The sequence below is a fragment of the Photinus pyralis genome, unplaced genomic scaffold (assembly GCF_008802855.1).
Source record: "Photinus pyralis isolate 1611_PpyrPB1 unplaced genomic scaffold, Ppyr1.3 Ppyr1.4_LG1, whole genome shotgun sequence".
NCBI classification, from domain to species: Eukaryota; Metazoa; Arthropoda; class Insecta; order Coleoptera; family Lampyridae; genus Photinus; species Photinus pyralis.
In genome coordinates, this window is record NW_022170249.1 from 66699973 (window position 1) to 66726444 (window position 26472).

Sequence of the window (26472 nt, forward strand, 5' to 3'; positions counted from 1 at the left end):
CCCCCACCACTTTCTGTGACGTCACGGAGACCTTGGGTTTTTCCCAAGGTCGTGGCCTTGGGGTTTTCCCCAAGGTCGTGGCCTTGGGTTTTCCCAAGGTCGTGACCTTGGGTTTTCCCCAAGGTCGTGGCTTTGGGTTTTCCCAAGGTCGTGGTCTTGGGGTTTTTCCCAAGATCATGGTTTTGAGGTTTTTCCAAGATCGTGACTTTGGTACAGGATCATGGTCTTGGATCCTGGGGCAGGGTTGTGATTATGGATTCTGGATCAAGGTCGTGGTCTTGGATGCTGAGTTGAGATTGTGTGATTTGGATTCTGGGATTTGAGTTGGACTAAAATTGTGCTCTGGGATTTTCCTAGCGAATTTAAAAGAGAGAGGTGTAGAGAAAAATAAGAGATGTTGTATTACAAACCTAATCTAAGTACATACTCTTAGAAAATGGTAATCCATACATTTCAAATTTTACAAAGAAGAAGAAGAGGAAAAAGCAAAGCGAGAAGCAAGCAAAACAAGAAAATATTTGTGTACTTACTTTTTCTTAGTTTTTGTTTGAAAATCCTTGTTTTTTCCAAGTTTATCCACACACACACACACACCCTAACACATAATAAAGAGAGATGCACAGATTAGCACTGTATAATTACGTAAACTGCAGTAGATTATGCGAGTCTAATAAAACTTGTAACAATACGTTAGGTGATGTTAATGAGTCGGTAGTCAAATACTAACTGAAATTAGAGCGTACATTTCTTATTTGGGTATTTCCCGAGGCCATTGCAATGGGTTTCCTCAAGTCATGGCCTTGGACTATGAACTTGTCGTAGCATTGGGTTTTTCCCAACTTGTCGTAGCATTGGGTTTTTCCCAAGGTCATGGTCTTGGACTTTGACCTCCACAAGGTCATGGTCTTGGACTTTGACCTCGAGTTTTTCCAAGGTCGTGGTCTTGGACTTTGACCTCGAGTTTTTCCAGGGTCGTGGTCACGTAGTCTACCGCTATGCTTTAAACCAACTTACTTATCAAATGCATTTAAGATATCCACACTCAACGGGGGCTGCACGAGGTCACTACTAAGAAGCTGTATCAGTCTAGTTGGTAATAATCGATGTTAATTTCTCAACTACTGTCGCTTACTAAGCGAAATAAGAAAGGAATTGAAAAAATGCAATTAAGAAGGTGTAGTTGGAAAAACAAATTAAGCTGTGCTAGTGAAAGTATTTGTGTAATGACATACGGTGGAACTCAACGACAAATTATTCAAAACGCTGCTAATTGTAAACGATCAGAAGGCCAAAATAAATTCTCATTACCCACAATGTGTATTTGAAATATTTTTGCACGTTCACTATTGAAACTAGGAAAATTACTAGATTTTAGTTAACAGGCCGAAATTCGTTTTATTTTTTCACGTAAATAGTCTATTGAGTTACAGAACTTTTAACGAAAAACTACACTTTTGTACTCGGACTCTTATTAACCGTACCTACTGGTTGCCTTTAAATACATAAACAATGATTTTTTACGAATAGAAATAAAAGTCAAAATTGCTCATAACCGAAAACTCTTGCTAACGGACTTCAACTAAATTACACATACAAAATTTAAAAGCTTTCAAACTCAAAGGAAATTTAGTTTTTAAAACGTGTACCTACTGTCTTTATTGTGCATTTATATGTTTTCAGTTCATTTGATAGCATATACAATCACAAACATTTTAAAGACAAAATACGAAAGCAAAACAAAATGATTCAGGGTTTGCTCTGCCTTTAATAAAAATCTTCGAGTTTAATTTTATAGATTCATAAAAAAAGATTAGGAAGATATTCGAAATAATACGTTTCAGAACTTGTAACGTATAAGTGCCATCGAAATCATTGCGTATGTTGAGAGTTTATTAACTCATAAAGATCATCATCATCATGTAAGTGATGTCCAAGCTCATATAGATTCCAATTAAAAAAATTACATTATCAACAATTTTATTTAGAGGAAATAACATTAAGATAATACATATACCTCTTTTTTGCGATATTGTACTTTCAATAACATAATTAATAAAAAACAATTACAAAGGAATAGTCAATATTTAACATTCTGCTTACAAGTTGAAAGTAAAAAAAAGTGATTGTTGTGATTCAAGTTTGTTACGGTAATTATACACCTAATTGCTTACTGTTATTTAATTTGTAGGTAGTAGGGTAGTGTCAATATAAAGAAAAGAGCATACTTGTCTGTTTATGTAATTTGGTTTTTATCATTATATACGGTTATAATGGAAGACCTAGTACGCCTATTGAATTTATCTGTAAGTGTAAAAAATTTGGAAAAATTAAACGAAAAATACAATTTAAATATTGAAGAGTTGTCAATCTGTTATAGTGCCATAAATCAATTGAGTGCGTCCTTTTTTGAAAACTTTGTCTTCAAATGTCAATCTTTTTGGTGTAGCATAGATACAATGCTATGACACGTTGTACAATTTGTTCAAATGTCAATCTTTTTGGTGTAGCATAGATACAATGCTAGAACGTGCCGTCGTTCCCGTACCAAATGACACGTTGTACAATTTGTGTGCTAAAAAAATGCTGCGGAGACCTTCTGAATGGATTAATTTACCAATCGATATCCAAACGGAATTGTCGTGGAAAAAGAAGAAGCTAAATGATCTCGGTAGAGACCTACTACATCTTGAAAAAGAAACGGACGCAGAGTTAGTTAAACGAGTGAGAGACATAAATAGTTATTTAATTTCCAGTCAAGAACTTGTAGATACTCTAATAGGTAGTTTAAATAAAATTAAGGATGATATAGATATTGAGTTGTTTAATAATAGTTATTTTGTAGATGTTAGTTTTAATTACTTAAACTTATACGAAAGGATTTGTATAAATATTGTTAGTATGTCTGATTGTTATAGACAGTATTATGGTAGATATAGGGACTTAATTTACAATTGGTCATGTATATATAATAAACAGATTTAACGAGGGGTATAAACAATCTTTTATTGTTCAAGTTTAATTTTATGTCGATAAAAAAAGGTTAATTAAAATCTCTGTCTTTACTTTGAATTTTCTGATTGTCTCGATTTACAAAACATCCAAAAACTCGTAACAAAAATTTGCAAGTTCTGAGGAAATGGTACAGGATCATTACCCACTACTTGGCTATAAGAAAAAACTAAGAAAATTGAACAAGTTAATTAAATAAAATTAAATTCGATTTTTTTTTTACAATCTCTATCTTGAAACATATACCACACACGTGCTATCTTCCATAAATACATATAAAAGTTCAATATCAGAAAACAGCAATCGCTTTTAAAATTGAATAATAATTTGAACTTAGCGAAAATTAACATTTTGTACCTCATCTCCTCATTTTTATATAATTCAAACTACTCTACTTTTCTGAAAAAAGACCATCACATAACTTCAAATCAAAACTTTTGTGTTTTAATTTTATTTCATCAACAATTTTGAATATTCGAAAAAGTTGAAAAAAATTACAACTACACAACGATTTTCGCGCGTATCGTACAAAACTTTGGTAAGTAGATAAACTTGATACCCAGTTTTTCACAAACATTCAAGACTACTACGTTTCGGTTTACAATCAGAATATTGCTCCGGGCATATAGCCCCGAGCAAAAATCCGATTAATATGCTTGTAGGACGTGGCTGAAGTGTATCTTGAAGAGAAGCCTATTACGTACTCGTTTTATTACAATACTCGTTCGCAATACCGTGAATTTTTGTGATTGTCTCGATTTACAAAACTCGTAACAAAAATTTGCAAGTTCTGTGGAAATGGTACAGGATCATTACCCACTACTTGGCTACAAGAAAAAACTAAGACGATTGAACAAATTAATTAAATAAAATTAAACTGGATTTTTTTTTGCAAGTTCTATCTTGAAACATATACCACGCACGTGCTATCTTCCATAAATACATATAAAAGTTTCATATCAGAAAACAGCAATCGCTTTTAAAATTTAATAAAAATTTGAACTTAGCGAAAATTAACATTTTGTTCCTCATCTCCTCATTTTTATATAATTCAAACTACTTGACTTTTATGAAAACAGACCATCACATAACTTCTAATCAAAATTTTTGTGTTTTAATTTTATTCCATCAACAATTTCTTTGAATATTCGAAAAAGTTGAAAAAATTTCAACTACAAAACGAATTTCGGTCAAAAAAGGACGCACTCAATTGATTTATGGCACTATAACAGATTGACAACTCTTCAATATTTAAATTGTATTTTTCGTTTAATTTTTCCAAATTTTTTACACTTACAGATAAATTCAATAGGCGTACTAGGTCTTCCATTATAACCGTATATAATGATAAAAACCAAATTACATAAACAGACAAGAATGCTCTTTTCTTTATATTGACACTACCCTACTACCTACAAATTAAATAACAGTAAGCAATTAGGTGTATAATTACCGTAACAAACTTGAATCACAACAATCACTTTTTTTTACTTTCAACTTGTAAGCAGAATGTTAAATATTGACTATTCCTTTGTAATTGTTTTTTATTAATTATGTTATTGAAAGTACAATATCGCAAAAAAAGAGGTATATGTATTATCTTAATGTTATTTCCTCTAAATAAAATTGTTGATAATGTAATTTTTTTAATTGGAATCTATATGAGCTTGGACATCACTTACATGATGATGATGATCTTTATGAGTTAATAAACTCTCAACATACGCAATGATTTCGATGGCACTTATACGTTACAAGTTCTGAAACGTATTATTTCGAATATCTTCCTAATCTTTTTTTATGAATCTATAAAATTAAACTCGAAGATTTTTATTAAAGGCAGAGCAAACCCTGAATCATTTTGTTTTGCTTTCGTATTTTGTCTTTAAAATGTTTGTGATTGTATATGCTATCAAATGAACTGAAAACATATAAATGCACAATAAAGACAGTAGGTACACGTTTTAAAAACTAAATTTCCTTTGAGTTTGAAAGCTTTTAAATTTTGTATGTGTAATTTAGTTGAAGTCCGTTAGCAAGAGTTTTCGGTTATGAGCAATTTTGACTTTTATTTCTATTCGTAAAAAATCATTGTTTATGTATTTAAAGGCAACCAGTAGGTACGGTTAATAAGAGTCCGAGTACAAAAGTGTAGTTTTTCGTTAAAAGTTCTGTAACTCAATAGACTATTTACGTGAAAAAATAAAACGAATTTCGGCCTGTTAACTAAAATCTAGTAATTTTCCTAGTTTCAATAGTGAACGTGCAAAAATATTTCAAATACACATTGTGGGTAATGAGAATTTATTTTGGCCTTCTGATCGTTTACAATTAGCAGCGTTTTGAATAATTTGTCGTTGAGTTCCACCGTATGTCATTACACAAATACTTTCACTAGCACAGCTTAATTTGTTTTTCCAACTACACCTTCTTAATTGCATTTTTTCAATTCCTTTCTTATTTCGCTTAGTAAGCGACAGTAGTTGAGAAATTAACATCGATTATTACCAACTAGATTGATACAGCTTCTTAGTAGTGACCTCGTGCAGCCCCCGTTGAGTGTGGATATCTTAAATGCATTTGATAAGTAAGTTGGTTTAAAGCATAGCGGTAGACTACGTGACCACGACCCTGGAAAAACTCGAGGTCAAAGTCCAAGACCACGACCTTGGAAAAACTCGAGGTCAAAGTCCAAGACCATGACCTTGGGGAGGTCAAAGTCCAAGACCATGACCTTGGGAAAAACCCAATGCTACGACAAGTTCATAGTCCAAGGCCATGACTTGAGGAAACCCATTGCAATGGCCTCGGGAAATACCCAAATAAGAAATGTACGCTCTAATTTCAGTTAGTATTTGACTACCGACTCATTAACATCACCTAACGTATTGTTACAAGTTTTATTAGACTCGCATAATCTACTGCAGTTTACGTAATTATACAGTGCTAATCTGTGCATCTCTCTTTCTTATGTGTTAGGGTGTGTGTGTGTGTGTGGATAAACTTGGAAAAAACAAGGATTTTCAAACAAAAACTAAGAAAAAGTAAGTACACAAATATTTTCTTGTTTTGCTTGCTTCTCGCTTTGCTTTTTCCTCTTCTTCTTCTTTGTAAAATTTGAAATGTATGGATTACCATTTTTCTAAGAGTATGTAGTTAGATTAGGTTTGTAATACAGCATCTCTTATTTTTCTCTACACCTCTCTCTTTTAAATTCGCTAGGAAAATCCCAGAGCACAATTTTAGTCCAAACTCAAATCCCAGAATCCAAATCACACAATCTCAACTCAGCATCCAAGACCACGACCTTGATCCAGAATCCATAATCACAACCCTGCCCCAGGATCCAAGACCATGATCCTGTACCAAAGTCACGATCTTGGAAAAACCTCAAAACCATGATCTTGGGAAAAACCCCAAGACCACGACCTTGGGAAAACCCAAAGCCACGACATTGGGAAAAACCCAAAACCACGACCTTGGGAAAACCCAAGGTCACGACCTTGGGAAAACCCAAAGCCACGACCTTGGGAAAAACCCAAAGCCACGACCTTGGGAAAAACCCAAGGCCACGACCTTGGGAAAACCCAAGGTCTCCGTGACGTCACAGAAAGTGGTGGGGGGGAGTGTCGGCATTCTACTCACCGTCTTTGTGAATAAAACGATTTCCGTTGAAAAAGATAATACACCGTCCATTAAATCGCTTGTTGTAAAATCTAAACAAACGTTGGTAGGTGTAAAATCCAAATCCAGTAAAGCCTATTATAAAGAATATGAAAAGTTGTTTCCATGGATGAATAGGAAGTTACTTACGAATAAAGTCTTAAATGCATCGATAATGCTGGCATATATGAAGGAAATGTCAAAGGTATTTAAATCTTCTATCTTTTAGTGCATTCATTCAAAATTTCAAACAATACGTACTGCGATTAAAAAGTGGGACAGATTTGGAAGCATACCCTAAATTACGCGCGTTTGTGAAAGCTTCAACCAAAGGATAGGTACAAGCCAAAGAAATGTTCTGCATTTACAGAAAGCGACCTAAGAGGATTTTTTATTTCAGCCTCAGATGACAGTTTCAAAAGTCATACTTGAAGTATCCTTACTTAGCAACTTTAAAGCACGTGTGTTTTAAAGGCCTCTTTTTCGCATGCATTTGAGTGTTTAAAACGGAGATTGTGATTGAGGTATAATTTAAAAAAATTTTCTTAACTACGTAGATCAAAATTCTTGTGACCACAGTTTTTTGAAATGAATGATACGCATAATTAGATATATGTATAAGACAGGGTATATAAGATAATAACATGCGACGGCAAAATATTTATACAAAACACAGCTTAACTATTCATGTTAAACTCATTCAATTTTTTTTTATAACGGTTCCGTCAATGACTTTATACAAAGTACATGCAGTTCCAAAGGCTTGCAACTGCTGTAAAATTTCTCTCTTTAAAATGTTCCAAAATTAGATTTTCCCATTTTGTAAGTAATTAAAAAATGTAAATTACGTGAACCTTTCTCAAAGCTTCACATTATTTAAAATAATTACCTATAGCTTGATTTTGCCACTAAATTTGCAATTTTGAATCCCGGTCCAAGCAAAAATCAATTTTAATAGTGTTACCGAAGGTAGGTGTGACGTGTGAATTAAAAGGCAAAATTCTAAAAGTACCCCACGTAATAATCATTTATAATTGCTGCACTTTTTTGCGAAAGTAACATAGATACAACAAAATTCCAGACGAGAAAGTTCATGAAGAGATCTGATTATGATATTGTACGCCGGACAGACCAACAAAGCACCCACCACAATCTCTTTATTATCAGGTTTACCCCATAACTTCCGTAATCGAATTTTGCAATAAACCTAACATTTTGAGTTCTGATTAGAGTTTCGTAAAATAGGTCGTTGGATTTACAAATGATGCTTTTTAAAATACGAATGATCTGAATTGTACAGCGCAACTAAAATAACGTGCTACGAAAATATTTCAATTTTTCCACACTAAACACATACAAAAATATACTTTTAATTATGCAAAATTCTGAATGAAAATTGGAAGATATGGACTACTAACGGACGGTAGGTTGAGACTATTTGGTACATGAAATACTATAAGTTCTTCACAAAAATAACTCAGGAACTATCATCTTAGATCATGACGAATATATTTTCTTTCAGGCGATTAAAAAACAATTGTATTTGAATGAATACGATAGCGATGAGGGAAAAAACACACAAAATCTCCACGTTCATTCTAAGTAATGACTCAATGGGATTTAAAAGTAATTTATACGGGTTGCGATTACCTAATTTCTAAAGCTTAAACGATATCCTTATTTAGACGTTACAAATTTTGTATAGCATAGGTACTTTTAAACGTCAAATACATTGTAATGATGCAACATTTTAAATAAACGTACCGAAAACTTTTAGGGCTTACGTGTTACATTTTGATCCTTCCGAGTTGGTAAATAAATTTTGCAAACTTTATTATTAATGTTCGAGGTTTTATACAAAAAGCAGGTTAACGCGTTAAGTGCTTATTATTATTAATAGATACGTACGTGATGTGCTGTGCGGGCACCCTTTACAAAAATAAAAACGCTTTCGAATGAGGCGGATAATGAGGTTTGTTGACCCCTTTTGCTTTATAATTTGAATAAAAGAAACACCTTTTGTGATTTGGGATGAGCTTAAAATAAACGAGTACATCTTCGCTAACGACACCATTACGCGGGACATCTAATTTATTTAAATCTGCGTCGGTTTCTTTTCGAGACTCAAACCTGAATAAGTTCAATTTTTGTTATATAATCGTTTCAATTGGTGTATATTGTCCATTTTTTTCCTCTGGGGTGCTTTAACGCTTTCGTAATGGGGGAAAAACAACGTTTTCAGATTTGACAACCAATTTACTCGGAGATATTCTAAATTTAAATAAAAAGGATCGGAAGAACCTATTTGTTCGTCAATCATAAAGGGAATGAAAAAAATTTTCGATTTGAATTTCCAATTTAAACACCAAACCAGAAATGTGCATTTTTTTCTTCGAAACTAATATTATGCTATTGTTGTTCACGTTCGGTATTAGTCCTACCTATAATTACCATTACTCATTACCCGTAATAAATATTGAAAGAAATAAAGTAAGGATTAAACGGTTGTTACGTACGCGGCAAGATTTTGTTTATAGAGATATATAATACCTATACCTATCCAGAGAGATACCTAATCTGTAACATACCAATATTTACATGGTAAATTGAAAGCAGCGCCCAAAAGGTGTCGAATTTGCACTAGATGAAAATCAATCCTTTGTTGCGTCAACAATGACGTGGTTAAATATACAAATGGTTATTTGAGTAGAGAAATAATTTCATTCTTTATTTACATTTTGCCTGGTTTGTTATAACGTACAAACATTTATTTTTTAAGATTACGGTTTTATCGATTTGGAGCTTTCCTAAATAATAAATACTCTTTCTGCGTTGGGTAGAGGAATCTAAACGTCTCACTGAAAAATCAATACGAGATTAATAAAAAAAACGCTTCGATTTCAAAGCAGTATAATAAGTAGTTCGATCGACACATGATATAGAAATAGTACTTAAACTTGACCCTGCGAGAAATTCCTGTGGTCAAAAATCTACGAATGTACCTTAAAGTACCTTTAATTTGAGATTGTATTTTGCCCCCGAAGCCCGAACACGGCTTAGGAGATACACCAATTAAAAATTTCGTGTTTTTATGAATTTTTGAAAAAATACCATCTTTTTAGAATAAAAGAAGTCATTCAATATTTTATAGCTTAATTGCTTAAAAAGACGAGGTTTAACTGTTCATATGTTAGGGTGAAAAGATCCTTCTGTTTTGTTGAGCAAATCATCTAATGGAAACTCAGATTCGTCTGAGTTCTGGTTAATTCCAAACTTGTGTTTTTTAACTCCAGTTTCTTAATTACTTGTTTTGCAAAAAAAACTTCTAACTTTCTCCCCACGCAACATGCACTGACTGACTTACTTTTAAAATCAAAAGCATCACTCCGTGAAGGGAGTGATAGCAATAAGGTACTCTGATGTTGTTGGCCGCTAACATCCACGGGGGAGAAGTAGGTTGATGCAATCTTCTGTTCATTAACATATCTTTTACAGCAGGATTCGTGCACCGCCACTTCCTTTATTCCGTTATGAAAAGTTTAATATTCCCTGTTTTTAAGTTTTATACTAGAAGCTTGTAATGTTTGTATTCCATTTTCCTTAAGAAGCCGCACATTTTCTTCACCTTCACAAGTAAAACGTACAATTTTTACTGAAAAAGCGGTAGATTTAAAAATTTAACAGTAGAAAGGCCATTTACGATCTAAAACAGCTAAGGAATGTAGGAAGGGGCTATATATTTGTATAAATTCATTTTTACCTAAGTCTAACAACGTAAAAATATTATTTTCAAAAATTGATAAAACTCTAAACTTTACATTGAGGTATCTCATAAATTGTAGATGCTTTCTTAACAGTCGTCGAATTCATTTGATTCTTCAAATGATTGAAATTTCTTTCATTGTTTGGGTGTTTACGCTTCTTCAATTTTTTCCGATTTTTGAAACTGTCAATATTTTCAGTCTCGCAACGTTATTCAGATTCTTCGAATTTTTCAGTTCCTTATGATCCCCCGTGTCTTGCATTCATAATTTTCTGCGCATTCCTCGCAGTTTTCCTTGTGTTTTGATGTTGTTTCCTTTTAATTTATTCCCTTGCTCCTTCGGGCGCATCGGATCATATTCCCCTTTCGATACTCCAATTTGCGCCTTTTCTTCAGATTATTTTAAATTTGTAGTTCAATTAGTTTGGCAAAATTGCGTACCTTTTTCTTTTTTTTTCGAAGTAGGTACCTATTTCGATTCTTAAAATTGTTTAGATTTTTTCACATTCATCCTGAACCTTCGGCTTAAGAGATTTAACAATATGACAAGTTATTGAATGAAATTGGACAATCTGGAAAAGACAAAACAGTATTTAAACTTGAATAATCTCTTGATGTTTCAGCTTGTCTTCCACACCCAGTAGAGATCTGGAAATTTTTTGCTTCAATGGAAACTTCATTTACTGATATTTGCTTGTTCTTCCTTCCGCGAGGCCTCATCATAAATACCAAATATACCTAAAATAATGACGGTATACTTGTCAATAATGTCGAGAATAATAATTATGTTACCTTTGTTAATAAATACGTATCACCTGGAACTTCCGTCATAAACTTCACATTTTCTTTAGAAAATAGCTTAGCTTTTTTGGACTCATGACCAATGGATTTACTCTTAAAGAATGACATCAGCTTACAATATTTGCTAATATTTACATTTTGATTAATATCATTTTCTTTATCATGGAGTATCTAGCCCACAAAGAACTGCACTGGTGCTACCGAGGATTTCCGGACAGAAAGTAGGCATGAAAATGAAGGTTTCAGGACGATTTTGGGTAAATACTTAAAAACGAAATAGAATGAAAAGAAAAACAAGTTGTAAATCAGCATATGCATGATTAAAGCGCATTTTTGGTAATACAGGTCAGTATTTTATTAGCGAAGTTTAAAATTATCGATCTCACGAGTAATTTTGGCTGCGTTAAATAATTAATTTTATTTCATTTCAATTGACGGTACGTCTTCATTTTGTAAAACAAATCGCAAAGTAAGTTTTTATACTGGTAGCGCTATCTAACGGTAAAATTATAGTACCTCCGAAACCCATATCGAAATTATTTTCTTCAATTATCGATCTTACAAGTAATCTAACTCAAAATAGACTAGTGCCTGCACATCTACACTATAGCAGAAAGCTTTTAGTGAAAATTTGAATTCTCTAGCTATTGTAGTTGTGGAGATCTAACGCGGACAGCCGGCCTGCCAACAATGACGAATATAATAGCGTATTTTTTTCAAAAATGCGCTAAAAATTGGATAAAGGTTCATTAAGTCAGCAAGAACATCCAATATTAATTGTATGGTACAGACGACAAAGACTTCTCCTCCCCGCTTGTCCTAATGTAAACGATTTTCACACTTTAGCTCCGAAGTTTATTATGTTTATTTGTGGAGCCCGATGTTACAATCGCGCGATACGCAACGTTTCCTCACAATTTCTGTAACAAACTGAAAATATTTTTATTATTTAATTTTATTTTTGGCCGTTGTCTTTAAGAGAGGGGGGGGGGGCAGTTTAAACAAATCAAACGGCTGATCTACCAATATATTTACAAATATCCACGCCCGAACCCGAATTCGAACCATCCACTCCACTGCACCACACTGCCCTACAGTCGTAACGATGCAGTTCTTTAATCGGAGCCAACGTTAGTCCTTAAAGTTCGCATATGTGTAGGTAACATATAAAAAATCCATCCTGTATAGGTATTACAAAAGCAAGTATTTTGGCAAAGAGTCTATTAATTTGCTTAATTGGGCAGGCACAGAGCATCCTAAATTCACGACCCCCATTGCACTACAGCATATCTAAGCAGATTGGGTGTCAGTTTCGTACTCATTTGTCCGGGAGAAGCGGAAGTATAAAAGTCGATAACTACGAGCACGTTGAAAAGTTTAATTGAATTTATAATTATGTAACTGATCCTTTATAATAAGAGTATAAAAGAAGTAATAATAATAAGCTTTATAATTAAAGGTAAACAAATAGGATAGGGGAAGAAAAGAAGCGTCGGGGTTTTAGTATTTTTTCATTTAGGTGTTATTGTTTAATTAGTAAATTGTATTAAAATGAATATAACTCTCGCCAGGAAAGATTGGCGGTCACAGCTCACCTTGTGTCGATCTACAATCTAAGTTTTTCTTAAGATGCGAGCGACTTCCGGAATAGGATCGTGCCAATGTTAAACGAAAAGTCTTTTTGTTCAACATTGACACGATACTATCCCGGAAGTCCGTCACATCTTTAGAAAAACCTAGATTGTAGACCGGGATCACATGTTCTGTGACCGGCAATCTTTCCTGGCGAGGGTTTATGCTTGTCAATCCTCAAAAAACAATTGCCAAAGCACACTACGTAGGGGTTACCAGTGCAACCCTAAATGGAGACTTTCCAAAGAAATAATTGCCAAAAAAACTAACCTTGCACTATTAGGAAGCATAAGCTCAAATCAACATTATTAGACAAGTTGGTTCGCTTTTAATGTGCAATTATCGTTTTAGTGATACCCTTTGAAATGAATTAGCAAAAAAACACAGAGTCATTATCGACTATAAACCCTAATTTATGACAGGCAACTATTTCGCCTTTCTACGTAACTTGCCTCTATTAAATTAACCGGTAGTTCACGTTATCTATTTTCTTAACAACGTCTGATACTGAAGCTTTAATATCGGCAAATTTAATTATCCTAAATAGATTCTCATCCCTCATAAGAACCGTGCCTATATTCCGTATATTTCTGCGATATAGTCTGCTTTTAATTACACCCATTAGTAGTCGCAATAAGCGTCTAATATTTTCGTTGGGAAGCAGAACATTCTATTCGTAGGTTCGAGAAGGAAAACAGACAAAGACGTCAAACTCTCGCCAATCGATATCCACGAGTTCAAGCATCAGTACTATTGAATAAGAGCCGGATTAAAAGTCTGGTTATCCCGTCTGCGAGGCGAGTGTTACAAAATTCCCCTACTGAAAATCGTATGCGATTCTTTGTTCTTATTATAATATATTCTGGCATACAAACATGTTCAAAATCGTCGTGCGAGATCGAAGGGGCTTTCAACGCATTTTTGTGTAGCAGACCAGTATTATTCTGTTAGCTATAGTTACGAACCTATCTTCCACGTCGTAATTTACGTTTGCAGTTTTGACTCCACCATCAGTCGGATCATATCCGGGGTGACGAGATTTCCTTTGTCGGTATCCACTTCTCACGCCCCTTCAGTCATATAAATTTTGGTGGAATTCGCTAAAAACCCTCCACGAAATAGTACTCAATTTTTGGGGCACTTCTCAGAGCTGGAGCTTCTAGTGGCAACAAGAGAAAGAGAGGCCCTGGTTCGAGCTTTAAGAAATGTTAAACCGAGTGACAAAATTCGTAGGAGAAGTCAACTGCCCCTCGAAGAAACGAGCCTTACCAAAGGTGGTTAATTTAGGACCACTTAGGAAAAAATCAAAACTCAGTCACACAAGAGTTGTGCGCGTTTACAAGATCTTTCCAACGACGCCAGTAACAATCGAACCAAAACTGTCGAAGAAGATAGGAAAAAATTGAAAAACCACCACGTTAGTAAAAATTTTATTTGATAGTTGAAGCTCCGTTCATGACATTCCCCTGTCCACACTGCTCAAGGGATGCTTATAGAAACAAGTGAACTTCTTACACTCTACATTATGCCCTAGACACATTTCCTTGTAATGTGTCCTTGTGTTGCATCGTTATTTTCACCAAAAGGGATTAAGTCGGTATTGTGCCTAATTAACTTAAACGCATTACACTTTGCCAATTCTAATTGAAACCTGATTGACAGATAAATAACAATAAAATGCTGAATCGCGCAATTAAAAAAATTTAATACGTAAATACGATTTTCAATAGTCCCTTTTCCAAGAGCTAGCGGAAAATTTATTTGGATATTACGAATTAAGAACATGCCCAGTAAATTTGCTTATAAGAACACGTTTCCACCTTTACTTTACCGAGGCCGACGGTGCAATTAACGATGTATAATTGCATAACGAACGTGGAAAGCGATTTATGTACACTTTCAAAAGATTTAGGTACAGTATTTTTCTTAAGCCTTTTACTAAACAGCCACGGGTCCGGGATATCCACATTAATCATCTCAACCTCCTGCATCGTAGTGAAATATTGTCAACATCATTTATTTAACATAGGCTTTAACATGCTACCTTTACGTTACACTAATAAAAGGCACGTGGGCGTTCTGTAATGTACCTAATGGGCAAAACCTTACGAGAAAGATACGTGTGCGTTTTGCTTTCAGTTGCTAAATATGAAACAGTTTGTAAAACGATTTGTCCTAGAATACTTAGAACTGCTCCAAAAAAAACCAAGAAAGAATTAGGTATTAAGTATTAAAATTAGGTACTAACCAAATTTCCTTTCCCACCAGCATTTGAGGTGTTAATGGCTACTGCCAAAATTAGTTGTAAAATGTTTGACACAATTCGTTAAATAGAGATGCTACTGTAACTTTATAAATTAATAATATTATCTTACGTCTGAAATTGAGCACGATCATCTATATTAAGTAAGAGTAACGCATATATTTTTTGGTGGTTTCCAAATTATCTTGCGTCTTTCTATTTTCGAGGATATGTTTTTAATTTTAAATTAGACAATGAGAAAAACGAATTCTACGTGAGTTGAAGTAAATTCACCGTTGCCTAAATAATGCATGACTTTGGTATAACATGATTTTAATGAAGCCCTAACATGAATATTCATTCACACAGAGAAATTTAGTAAGCATAGGTACTATTCATACGTATTGTATATTGCATCAAAAGTTTACTCGTCTTCTCCACGTGTCACAATATTTCCAGAACTTTAATATCCATTTAAGGCATCCAGTCTACGAGTATTATACTACAATATTTAGTTTTACGATTTTTTTCACCATCTTAGAAAAAAGGGGTATCTATCTCCTCCATTACCAAGAAATGATAAGTTGGTCATTGGCGTGCCTATTTCTTTACGCCGATTGTGTTACACATTTGATACTTCATCACTACAATGACAACATTCATAAATCAATTGGTCATTATATATCAACAACGAAACATCCTTTGGGATGTAAGTAGAATGCGCTGGCACACAAATATAAGCACACATTTCAAGAGATGTACTTAACATAGACGTCGTTTGCATTGAACTTTTGCCACTACGAGGAATATTGAATATACCTAATAAGAAAGCATCAGACGAATACTAAAACAGCCTACATTTACTTAATACGCATTTGGGACGTTTTTCGTCTATTTTTACTGAAAAACGATATATTGATTCAGCATTTATATAAAGTTGTCAGTTGTTGCCTGGCTTTCTTTCTTCATGCCTAAAAATCAATTTGGAATACATTACAAAATCAACTTATCTTTTATCAAAGCAATAGTGTTGTATAGGAGATTTTTTTCAAAACGATGCAAGGGAACGTTATGGTATATAAACTCTCTCTAAAGCGTATAGGCGAGAAGGCAATCGTAAAGTAAAGAAATTTTATATTATTATACAGAGAGATAATTGATTGACGTTACAACGTAACATAAGGAATATCTTTTTTTGTACGAATTCCGCTAGACGGCCTTAAGCTGTTAATTAAACATTATAAATATTAAATACGAGGGCAATTTTTATGTAACCTACTTATTAGATTAGATATAAAAGAAAAAGAATTTAAGCCAAAACAAAATTCCAGATATGTACCTTCCTCTACAGTCTACACACTATTCCAACCGTTTTAGCAGTAAACAGATTTCTTAAAAAAATTCTTTTGGTAGCTCTTCGAAATAGTCACTAACAGCAACTTTCGGGTTTTCACCAGAAGCAAATCCTTGATCTCGTTAGTGCTTTTTCAACTTTGGGAAAATATCTTAATTCCTGGATAACTGTCGAAATTTAGGAGTATTGCGTTTCCCCACAATTCCATTCCAGAAAACCGTTACAATAATTATTTTATCCACTCAATACTACTTTTTTTTTGTGGAGATCCTTTATGCATCTACTGCATCGATTTTTGTTGGGTTAGAGGATCTCCAGGATTCATCTTCAGTACCTAATCATTTGTAGTGAATTTATAAAGAAGCGTCGAGAGCCCTTTTGGAATTTCTCTACTCCATGAAGCATTTTAATGATACGACGTCCTTTGAATTAGATTAACTGGAATCGAGTAGCACGGATCAGACTTTACGGGTTAAAGCGAGGCCTACGATAAGTATAATAAAAAGTATCGTAGGCCTCGGTTAAAGCAACGGAGTCTAGCAATCACCCGCCTGCGATGCTTAGCTTCGCCACAAAAATGGTGACTACTAAGCCCCACGACAAGGTGCATCCGATGGTGGGGTCCCATGTAACAGTTTTTTTTGTTGGTTCTTCCACTTTTCAGCCTTCAGGCTATCACATGTTTAACAATCTTAAATTTCGCTAGCTTTTATTTTTTGTATATACAGACGTTTGCCGTATCTACGATTTACCACCAATCTGTTATTGAATTCATGTTTAGTAAATTTTTAAAATCTTCTCTTTCTATATTAAAATTTTCACAGTTAGGTATAGATTATGCATTTTTCTCTCCTGTTTCACAGTCGCACATCGGACTGTCAATGCTTCCTATTCTGTCTGAATGTGCATTAAATAGTCTATGGTTTGTAATAATTTGAATTGTTCCTCTATTTGGCAACCAATTTTGCCACTTTATTCTTTCTTTAATTGTCGGTACCTATATGTATATTTATGTTTCTCTACCGGATTTTCCTCAAACATACATACAAATTTTGAACTATAATATCAGTTACAAACATTTTTGTTATTAATATAATTACAAAATTTGGAGTTATATCTATAACCATTTCAAAATAGCTTCAATTTGAATTATCAGTGATAATGGTAAGTTTAAAAGCTTACAAATAGCTTTAGTAGATGTAACAGTAATTTACGACGAAGCGTTTTCCATCCCGTTAAAGCTCAGAGGAATTGAGATTAAGATTTAAATTTTCCGGTAGCTTAATTTTTTAACAGAGATGGGTGTCTTTCTCATTAATATAAACCGCAAAAGTTTAAAAGAGAAAATTAGGTGTTAAAATAAGAATCAGTTACTCAAAGAACGAAGTTTAAATACGGTATAGAATATTTTATTTATTTTAAGGGTAGGTAATACGGTAATATTTTTTTTAGGAAAATATACTAATAATAAGCATCAAACGTTGGTACCTACTCTTTTGATATGCGTCTTACGTAGTGAGGTGATAGAATGATGTACTGATATAAAACAACCAAAACATCACACGTTTTGCAACACATTTTTAAAAATGTAGGTGTTGCTCCTGTCTATTGAGGCAGTGCATTTTGATAGGTTGCTCCAAAAGTAACAGAGATCATGTGTTTTGTCATTTTAACGAAAAAATATATGTATTTGAACATAAGTCTCGACATAAATACGTCTTTCTTATTGTGTTAATGAGGGACCTATATTTAATGAACCACACGTCTTAGCCCTTTAAGACTTTCCAATGCTGAAATCTCGCCCCTCACGCGGACGAACGAAAATTCAAAACGCTAGTTGGTGTGACATACGTCTTTCTTTTTGGTGGTGTCGACAAAGTCAATTAGTTTTCGCTGACATCGCTTTGATTTGAAGCAAACGTGTTTCGTGTCGAGGCTTATTAAAGCTGCAATAGGAAGTGGCCGTTAAGCAGATTTTTGAAAGAATTATCCCACTTGGCCCAAATAAAATAAACGTTAAGACTATAACACACAAAGTTACAAAGTTGTAAAGACAAGCTAATTAAAACACTCAAACTCACCAAAAAACTTTATGTTAATAAAGTACAAAACTTTTCATATTTTAATGCAAATTCTGAAAAGTGAACAAAAACAATACGTAAGCACGAAGTTAATGGTAACAGTCTAAACTAAACTTGCAAAAGTTTCACTAGCCTAACGTATGTATATGCGAAATTTCCGTATTTAGGCAACGAAATATATCGTAAGTACTCAAAGCCAACCTGAAGCGTATGGGATTTGCACAACCTCAAACGAATACTTCACATGCAAATTTTGACGATGATAGTTAACATTATTAGTTTACTAAAATTGTGGAGGTGGATTTTGCTAATTTAAGACTACATTTGGGTAAAGTAAACAACCTTTATTATGAATATTCGAAATTCCCTAGTGTAAGCTAGGGTGACTTTGTGTGTATTTTATGTGATGAAAATATAGAACCCCTAACAAACGTCAGGGATGTTCAATAATGTATCGAATGTATAAGGGTTTTCTTTAAGTAACCGGTTTGCTTATTTGCAGTTTACTGTAAGGGCCAACTTAGTTTACCGAATAAAAAGAGATCCTTTTGATTTTGATTGCCTAATTTCAAATTCTGTTGGAAGTTTTTACATTTTGATCGTCCTTCTCTCGTGATACGATTGAGTCAAGAACAAGCACGTAAAGGACGTAATTTGGAATCTGGGGTGCAATCCAAAACGTTTACCTATTTTGTCTTGTGTTAAGCAGAATCTATTTACGAAGAACGTAAACCTATCACAATTTCTAACTGAAATTGATGGTGGTTTTGTTTAAAATATTAATAGATGTTCTTTTATTACCTTACATCATCGAATAACATTCTTCAGGTTTTTAATATTTTTCAAATGATTGATGTTAATAACATTCTTCGGGTTCTTCCTTATTCGAACTCATCAGATTCTTAAATATTCGTTAGATCCATCGAGTTCTTTCAATCCTTCAAATGTAAACGATCTAAATTTCGATCTGTTACATAGGAACCCAGGAAATCCTGATCTGAAAATATCAAAAGTTTTTCCTCCATTATTTAACAAACACGTTTCCACTGCTTGACTGTAAAATGTTTTCAGGATTCCATAAATAGTAAGATCAAGCGATTGAAGCTTGTTGAAAGTGTGCGGGGGAAAAGTTATTATCACCATTCCAGCAGCAGAAACTTTTTATACCGCTTCAGTCGAAGGATGTGATTCGTGACCCTCGTCCTTTGCACATAAAATGATTCAAAAATTTAAGTAGCAACTGTTCGTTAGACCATCCAGTGGATGTTGCAGCGCTAACAGTACCAGGAGGTACCCCAAATAGAACGTTTTCTATCCTTTAAAAAAACCACTCTTTGTTAATCCATATTGCCTCAACGCGTTTTTTTTTTACATATTGCACCAAAGAATTTTCCTCCGTATTAATAGAAACTTGCTTAACGACATAATTTACAGAATATGCATGCGCTTCCTTCCCCACTTTTTTTAGATTCCCTGGCAAATGTAGCAAAGCTCACTTTATGAGGTTCTCTAACACTTATTTTTTTGTTGGGTCATCAGAATCTTTTTTTTCCAGTTTTACTGACATGATAAAATAACCTGCAAATATAAAAACTTAACCTTTGTACCTTGGCACGCGTTTCGAGGTACAGGCCACTGACTGACTCGCCAAGGTGACAACTCGCCAACGATTGAACTTTTTTCTTGTTTAATGTATCGTACAAATGCAATAGTCAACCGACCACAACAGCACTTCCTCAATTGGTTCAACAGGAACAAAAGTTATAGGACCTGAAAAACTGTATCAAAATAGTTATTTATGCACCAAGAGCATTATAATTACCTATAATTATCTAAATGCCCAAGATACGAATTTTATGCATTTCTCTTGACCATATGAAATTAATCAAAACATGTCAACATGTAAAGTTCAGATAATAATAAAATCCTACTATGAACATGTTAGTGATTAAAGAGTATCCTATTTACCATATATATACACTTGCAAAAAGAAGGCTTGGAATTTAAATTGTTACTGCTCTTTAATGTAAACTGCAAGATAGACTCTTGGTTGTGCGCATGAACAAAAATACATTCCACAAAAAAAGGCAATGAGAACGAGTGGCCAATGGCCATTCTTTATTTTTCACTTATATCTAATAAAGTTAACAAGCTTTTATGTCAAAAACAATCAAAATATCCAATCACCTCTGCGTTCTCAAATGCACCCACTAAAAGTTTATTTTTTTTTGGAAAAATAAAAACACTACCTTCGCAGCTTCGCTGTAAAAATACAAAACGCATCGAATTTCTGTAAGATAGAGTAATGGCAGGAATACTAAGTTAGCCCTTTGGCTTACTTTTACATTGATAGATGTCGGTACTGGTTTTTAATTAAAATCGTTTCACGGTACAATAAAAAAGTAGGGACATAAATTCCAAGAATAGACACGTTTTCTAACGCTGTTATTGGAGATATTGTCGCCATTTAAAGTTTTGAAGGTTGTAGTCATAGGAACACGAGATAAAAAAACATTAGTGCAAGAATTTTGTTGTAAAAGTAAAAGACCACATTTAAAATTGAAGTTTGCGATTTGCGATGCGACACTGTATTTCAATATGTGTACAGTGTAAGTATCAAATTAAACCCTGCAAGAATAACTAAATTAATTTTGCAATCTGAACAAACCCAAACTAATCTAGATTTCTCGTAAAGTGCAATTTCCTCAGTCATCTTTTAACTGAAATTTAGCAGCTAGTTAGTCGTCCGTATTTTTTCAACCGTGATAATTACCACATAAAAGTTAAGGTGAATGGTGAAATTACTCCGTCTTGAGTTATAAAACAACAGAAGCAACTCCTCGAAATACGCTTCATTTCAACAAGTTTCTTCCTTTATAGGAAATTCGTTTAAAATTTGCGAAGAGTTGGCGAAAAATTACGTTTTTATGTCAAAAAATATTTCTTCATAAATCACTGAAGCAATTTCTGAAGTTGTCTAAAAATTTCCCTAGGGATTACTGCGTTAAAGTAAGAAAAGCAAATGCGAAGTTACAAATAAATCAAAACGCACCGACACGGGCTCATTTCGTTAATAATGAATCTTTTTACAGACATTTAAACTGCAAACGGGTGTACATGATTGTTTTTGGCGGAATATTCCCCTGTAAGTTGGAGTAATATTCTACGTTCCCCAAAACGTATTTTGTAAGGTCGCTTCTCTATATGTATTTACATAACATGCAAGCATGTCCCTGTTGGAATTCTACGATAATTTTCATAACTAAAATAGGTCAAGCTTAAATCTATTTTTAAGAAGCCGAAATTAGTACCATTGAAATACTGGCTCTTCTCACGATCTGTTCCGTCCATTTTCTGGGACATAAGCATATAATAAATTTCGAAAATCATTTAGGTATTTTCTTCTTTCAAATCATTTGTTTCGCCATATCAAATAGAAACGATTTTTGCCTTAAGAAGTCACTTTTGGCATAACGCCGAAGCTGCCCGACCTAGTTTTTCTCTTCTTTGCCGCCCTAAATATGTTTGTATCAGAGAGAAAATAATAGGTCCAAGAATGTTTTGGTTAATTGTCTATTTCGTAAATCGCATGCTTTTACAAATTAATCCCAAGTGAGTCTTGAAAATGAAATACAAATACTTAAAATTTTGATGATATAATAAATTTCATTTCGTTTTGCGACGAAATATTTGGTTAGTCTTAATTTAAACTCATCCCCTCGTTTATTCCAAATTAGGAGGGAAAGTAACCGATTATAATATACTCGTAATATGCTGAAATGGAGACGCCATACGGAGAGCAGTAAGCATTCTCTGTAATATAATTTTATTGGGGAAAAAACATTTATATTGTCTTATTTTTTAGTGATATTGCGTGCTATACAGTTGAAGGAGAAATCTGCAGATAATTAAAGTGAACTAAATTAAAGTGATGATTAAAGTGAGGTAAAGTGAAAGTGTCAATTTTAGGTTCGTTGGAATTTGTGATCACAGCCCCTAATTTTTTAGATGATACAAGTGGACAAAAAAACATATTGATTTCAATAACGCTCACCAGATCTATTGGCTTATATCTTCCTTTTATGGGGTTAGAATACAACGATTACATTGCAATTCTCTTTCAATGAACGATCTAAAGTTGCAATCAGTGAATAAGTTGCTGTTGTTTCACATCAAACAAAAGCGATACAGAATTTGAACTTAATGGGGTCATTATTGTCTCGCTGTCACTTTTAGAGATCACAACCAGAAATTTGTCGAGAATCGAGAATGAAGAAACTCGTATAAGACAGTCAGAAATTGAGGTGAACATTCGTCGGGAGCCGCCGTTGTGCTTTTCTCCAATCAAGATGCACTGGAAAATAAGAAAAGTTTTCTACAAAATCCGTATATTTAAAAAAGAATAGTTTTTATAGAAAGTGGAACAAAATCGAATTTGTGGAGTCATTTGAAGACTACTATTGGTAAAACACATTTTTGAAAACATTAACACTTTTTAGACTCTTAACCGTGTTCTAGACTCAATCAAGTCTGAATTGCAGTCCAATCGCTATTATCGCGCTTAAATATAAGATGAAAAATAATCTGCTGACGAGCACGCTAAGAAATGGCACATTCCGAACCATATACTCGCCAAGCTTGATTTCCTCGTGATCGACGTCATCGAGGTCATTTCGCATTAAAGCTTCCTTGCTAACCGGTGGTACCTACAATCAACCATCAGCGCTCAAATGACTCACCGAGTCATACATCACTCTCGATCAGCAGGACTCTAGCAACCATTCCAGCGAAGACTTTGCGAGCCGTGGACTCTATAACTTTCAACTTTTTGCTCCTGGAGATGACGGTGACTGTCGTTTCAGAAAGCAACCCGAAACAAACAGTGTACAAACTGCATACGTAAAATTGCACTGTAAGCCAAGACGTTACCCTAACCAACGCTTCCTATCAACTCACCAATTAAAGGTGCTCCTCTCCCCGTTCCGCTGAAAAGGCACAAAAAGTACAGGAGGTAGGAGGCTAAAATCAAGAGGAGGAACCCGTTGAGGTACAATCTCTGTTTACTTCCGTTTGGTAACGAAAATTGCGCCAGTACCAGAAGGGCATTCACTAAAAATGCGTTAGTTACAATGGAGCACTTGGCTCATCCAAATGTACTCAACCGATAGATGGTGCTATGACCACCGAGCTGTAGGGATTCGGGTTCCTTGCTATCCTAAACGTAAATTTGATGTCGTAGTAAGGCTCAGGGCAACAAACGTACTTTGTCGAAGTAATCGCTGCGCCTGTGTCGATAATCTTCCAAGAGTTGTGCAGAAGGAGATCGCTTAGCTGAAAGACTCAGGTGAATATTTCGGTTGCATTGGGCGTTACACTCACGTCAATACGTGCCTCGTTGTTGTAGAGCGCTAGCTCGACTTCTTGACCGTGGTGCACCCAAGACCCATACTTCAACTCGCAAGATTGAGTATCAAACGGCCAGTTACGTAAGTCAAACTCGCAGAGAACGGTCTGTTTCAAAGGCGGCACGTGTAGAACCTCCCCGTTCGGATAGACCAGTGCGTGCGACCCTCCGAAACGAAGTAGGGGTTCACCACCTGAAGCACTACCCGAAAGTGGTACGAATTGCCTAGACCATCTCACCTGTTGTAGAGATAGAGGTCGGGATGCCACAACTCGTGGTCTGCTATTCTTAAAACGAAAATCTTCCCGTAGTCTTCCTCCTTCCATTTCAATTTTTGATCGTACCAGACCTGAAATGGCAAAAATCAACTGCGTTCGATTCAAACTATTACACTCACCATCCGCATCCAGGCGTGAACCGTTACTGTAGACCTCCGTTCGTCAGTCTCGAGATGTAAAATACTCACGCCAAGATTCACCTTCGTCGTGTTGAAGTGCTCTGTGGGACGCGAAAACCTGTCATAATTAACGAAGAGGTCCTTCTTCAGCTTGTCTTGGTCGGTCTCGTTCCACAGCTGCACCTTTCCACTTTCTGAAATCGGAGAATTGTACGTAACTCAAAGAACGCACGTACCAATCGCGATCATGTGGTCGAAAGTGAAGTTATCGAAAAACACACTGTCTGCAAAGTTAGAGATGAAAATCAGTAGAAGAACGATGTTAGAGCGCATATCGGTAACTGACGATGTTTAAGAATTAAGTGATAAATTGTTCTCAATGACATAATTGGCGTAAGACAGTTGGCATTCATCGTCGAGGTCTATTTTTGGTAACCGTTTAGAAATCAAATCTGCCCCAATAACAAACACAGGAAACCAATCTCTTGCTTGCAGTTCTTGTATCAAACAATGATGTAAATATTACTCGACACTTTATATTATGGTTTTACGTTCTCTTGATACTTTCTTTTTTCTAAAAATTGTCACATGAACAAAAAATTGAATATCGTGTTCTTCTGATTAAGTTGCGCGAACACCCGGTTTACCCATCCAAGAGGGAGATACGGACAATGGCTCATTAATTTTTTGGTTTTACTCGCTAAAAATAAAGAACGAATTGATACGGTCTCTGAAAAGAGGGTTCGACCGCCTGGGAGTGCAGCAATAATAAAATTAGTCCAACTAATTTACGTTAATGAAAACATTCACATTCGCACCGAAGTTAATTTACAATACATACAGTACGTTCGTCGGTAGTATTTTTATTTTCGGAAAAAGCCTGCAGTTTTCATCGACGAGTATATGTATAAAGTCGATATGTTGGAGGAACATTCCGGCAGACATAAATCTAATTAAATTGCCGTCTGAAATTTTGAGCTCCTTAAGAAATGGCGCATACCTAGTACTTTTCTAGCATCTAAAACAGTGTTGAGAATCGCCAACACTCGGAATGAAAGAGTAAGAGCTAATCCAATATTATATTATCAAAATGATTTTTATGCTATAAAAAGAAGACTGTTAGTGTTTTGTAAACATACGTACCGGCCTCGCATAAAGGATTCATTTTATAGGAATCCCAATGGGAGCCAAACCTTTCGAAATATGTTTTCTCCTCCTTTTGTGTACAACTATTAAATGAAATATGATGAGAGGGTTGATTCGATTGCGGATGTCAGTGTAAGCTAGGTTCGTTAGCAAAATCTTAAGTGTATAGAGTTGAGTTTTTTATTCGTTCCTTTACACGACTTCTAGAAATAAAACGTCATCAAGGCCCGGATATTATCCTGTACGTCGTGCATCTTGCCTCATGTGTGGTAAATTATAAATTCACCCGATCAATTTCAATTTTCAGTAGACATTTTACACTTTCGTATAATCGCCTTTTAAATGTAGGTATTAAAAGAACCGTAATGGACAAATAATATACGTCCACGCCACAATCGCTATAAAAATAAACTAGCTCTACACGTACCGACATAAAGATTTGTAGATAATACATTTTCGGACGGTCTGACGCAAGAAAATCGATTGTAATTTTTTATAGGATATTCGTTGCAAAAAAGACTAAATAAAATTCCGACCATTTGTAGTGAAGTATGACGCATTCCCAAAAGGACTACTAATGCAACCACGCTCGCTTTTCGAAACGTATTATACGTCAAACTACTAAAGAAACTTTGGATGGGTTGTTTATCCCTTAGATTTTTTTTATGCATCAATCCCTTTCTAATATGAAAGCCGAATATTTGACAGTACATCGGGTGATCATGAATGATTGTAGGTAATTAGAAAATATTCATCTAATTGTTTATCAAGAAATTAATTTAGAAATGTACGCAGTACTACGTCGTTGTACAGTAACGGGTAAGTACAAATATTCATAGGGAACCAATCGAAAAGCGTAAGTTCAGAAATTCACAAAAAGTGGTACAAATATTGATTTCAAATCAGATAACAGTTATAGTTATTTTGAAGAAAGATGTTTATTTTACAACAGGATATGTGGCCCATTGTGGTATGCAAGA

General features: G+C 34.6%; 2 protein-coding genes across 3 annotated transcripts in view; one reads left to right on the forward strand and one right to left on the reverse strand.

The window, feature by feature from the left end:
• Positions 1-26472, forward strand: part of LOC116159949 (neuropilin and tolloid-like protein 2) — a 126894-nt gene that overhangs the window by 20845 nt on the left and 79577 nt on the right. The window lies entirely within an intron of this gene.
• LOC116159952 (neuronal acetylcholine receptor subunit alpha-2-like) lies at positions 22896-24818 on the reverse strand. 2 transcript variants are annotated; one of them, XM_031473064.1, is made up of 8 exons: positions 24583-24818; positions 24347-24540; positions 24189-24298; positions 23925-24150; positions 23708-23876; positions 23502-23654; positions 23295-23455; positions 22896-23251 (listed from the first exon to the last, which is right to left on the reverse strand). In XM_031473064.1, exons 1-8 carry the CDS (start codon positions 24677-24679, stop codon positions 23066-23068), a joined length of 1296 nt encoding a protein of 431 aa, XP_031328924.1. In that variant the 5' UTR covers positions 24680-24818; the 3' UTR covers positions 22896-23065. The 2 variants fall into 2 exon arrangements, with proteins under 2 accessions (XP_031328924.1, XP_031328925.1); XM_031473065.1 differs by having other exon boundaries at positions 23089-23251; positions 23300-23455; positions 24583-24700.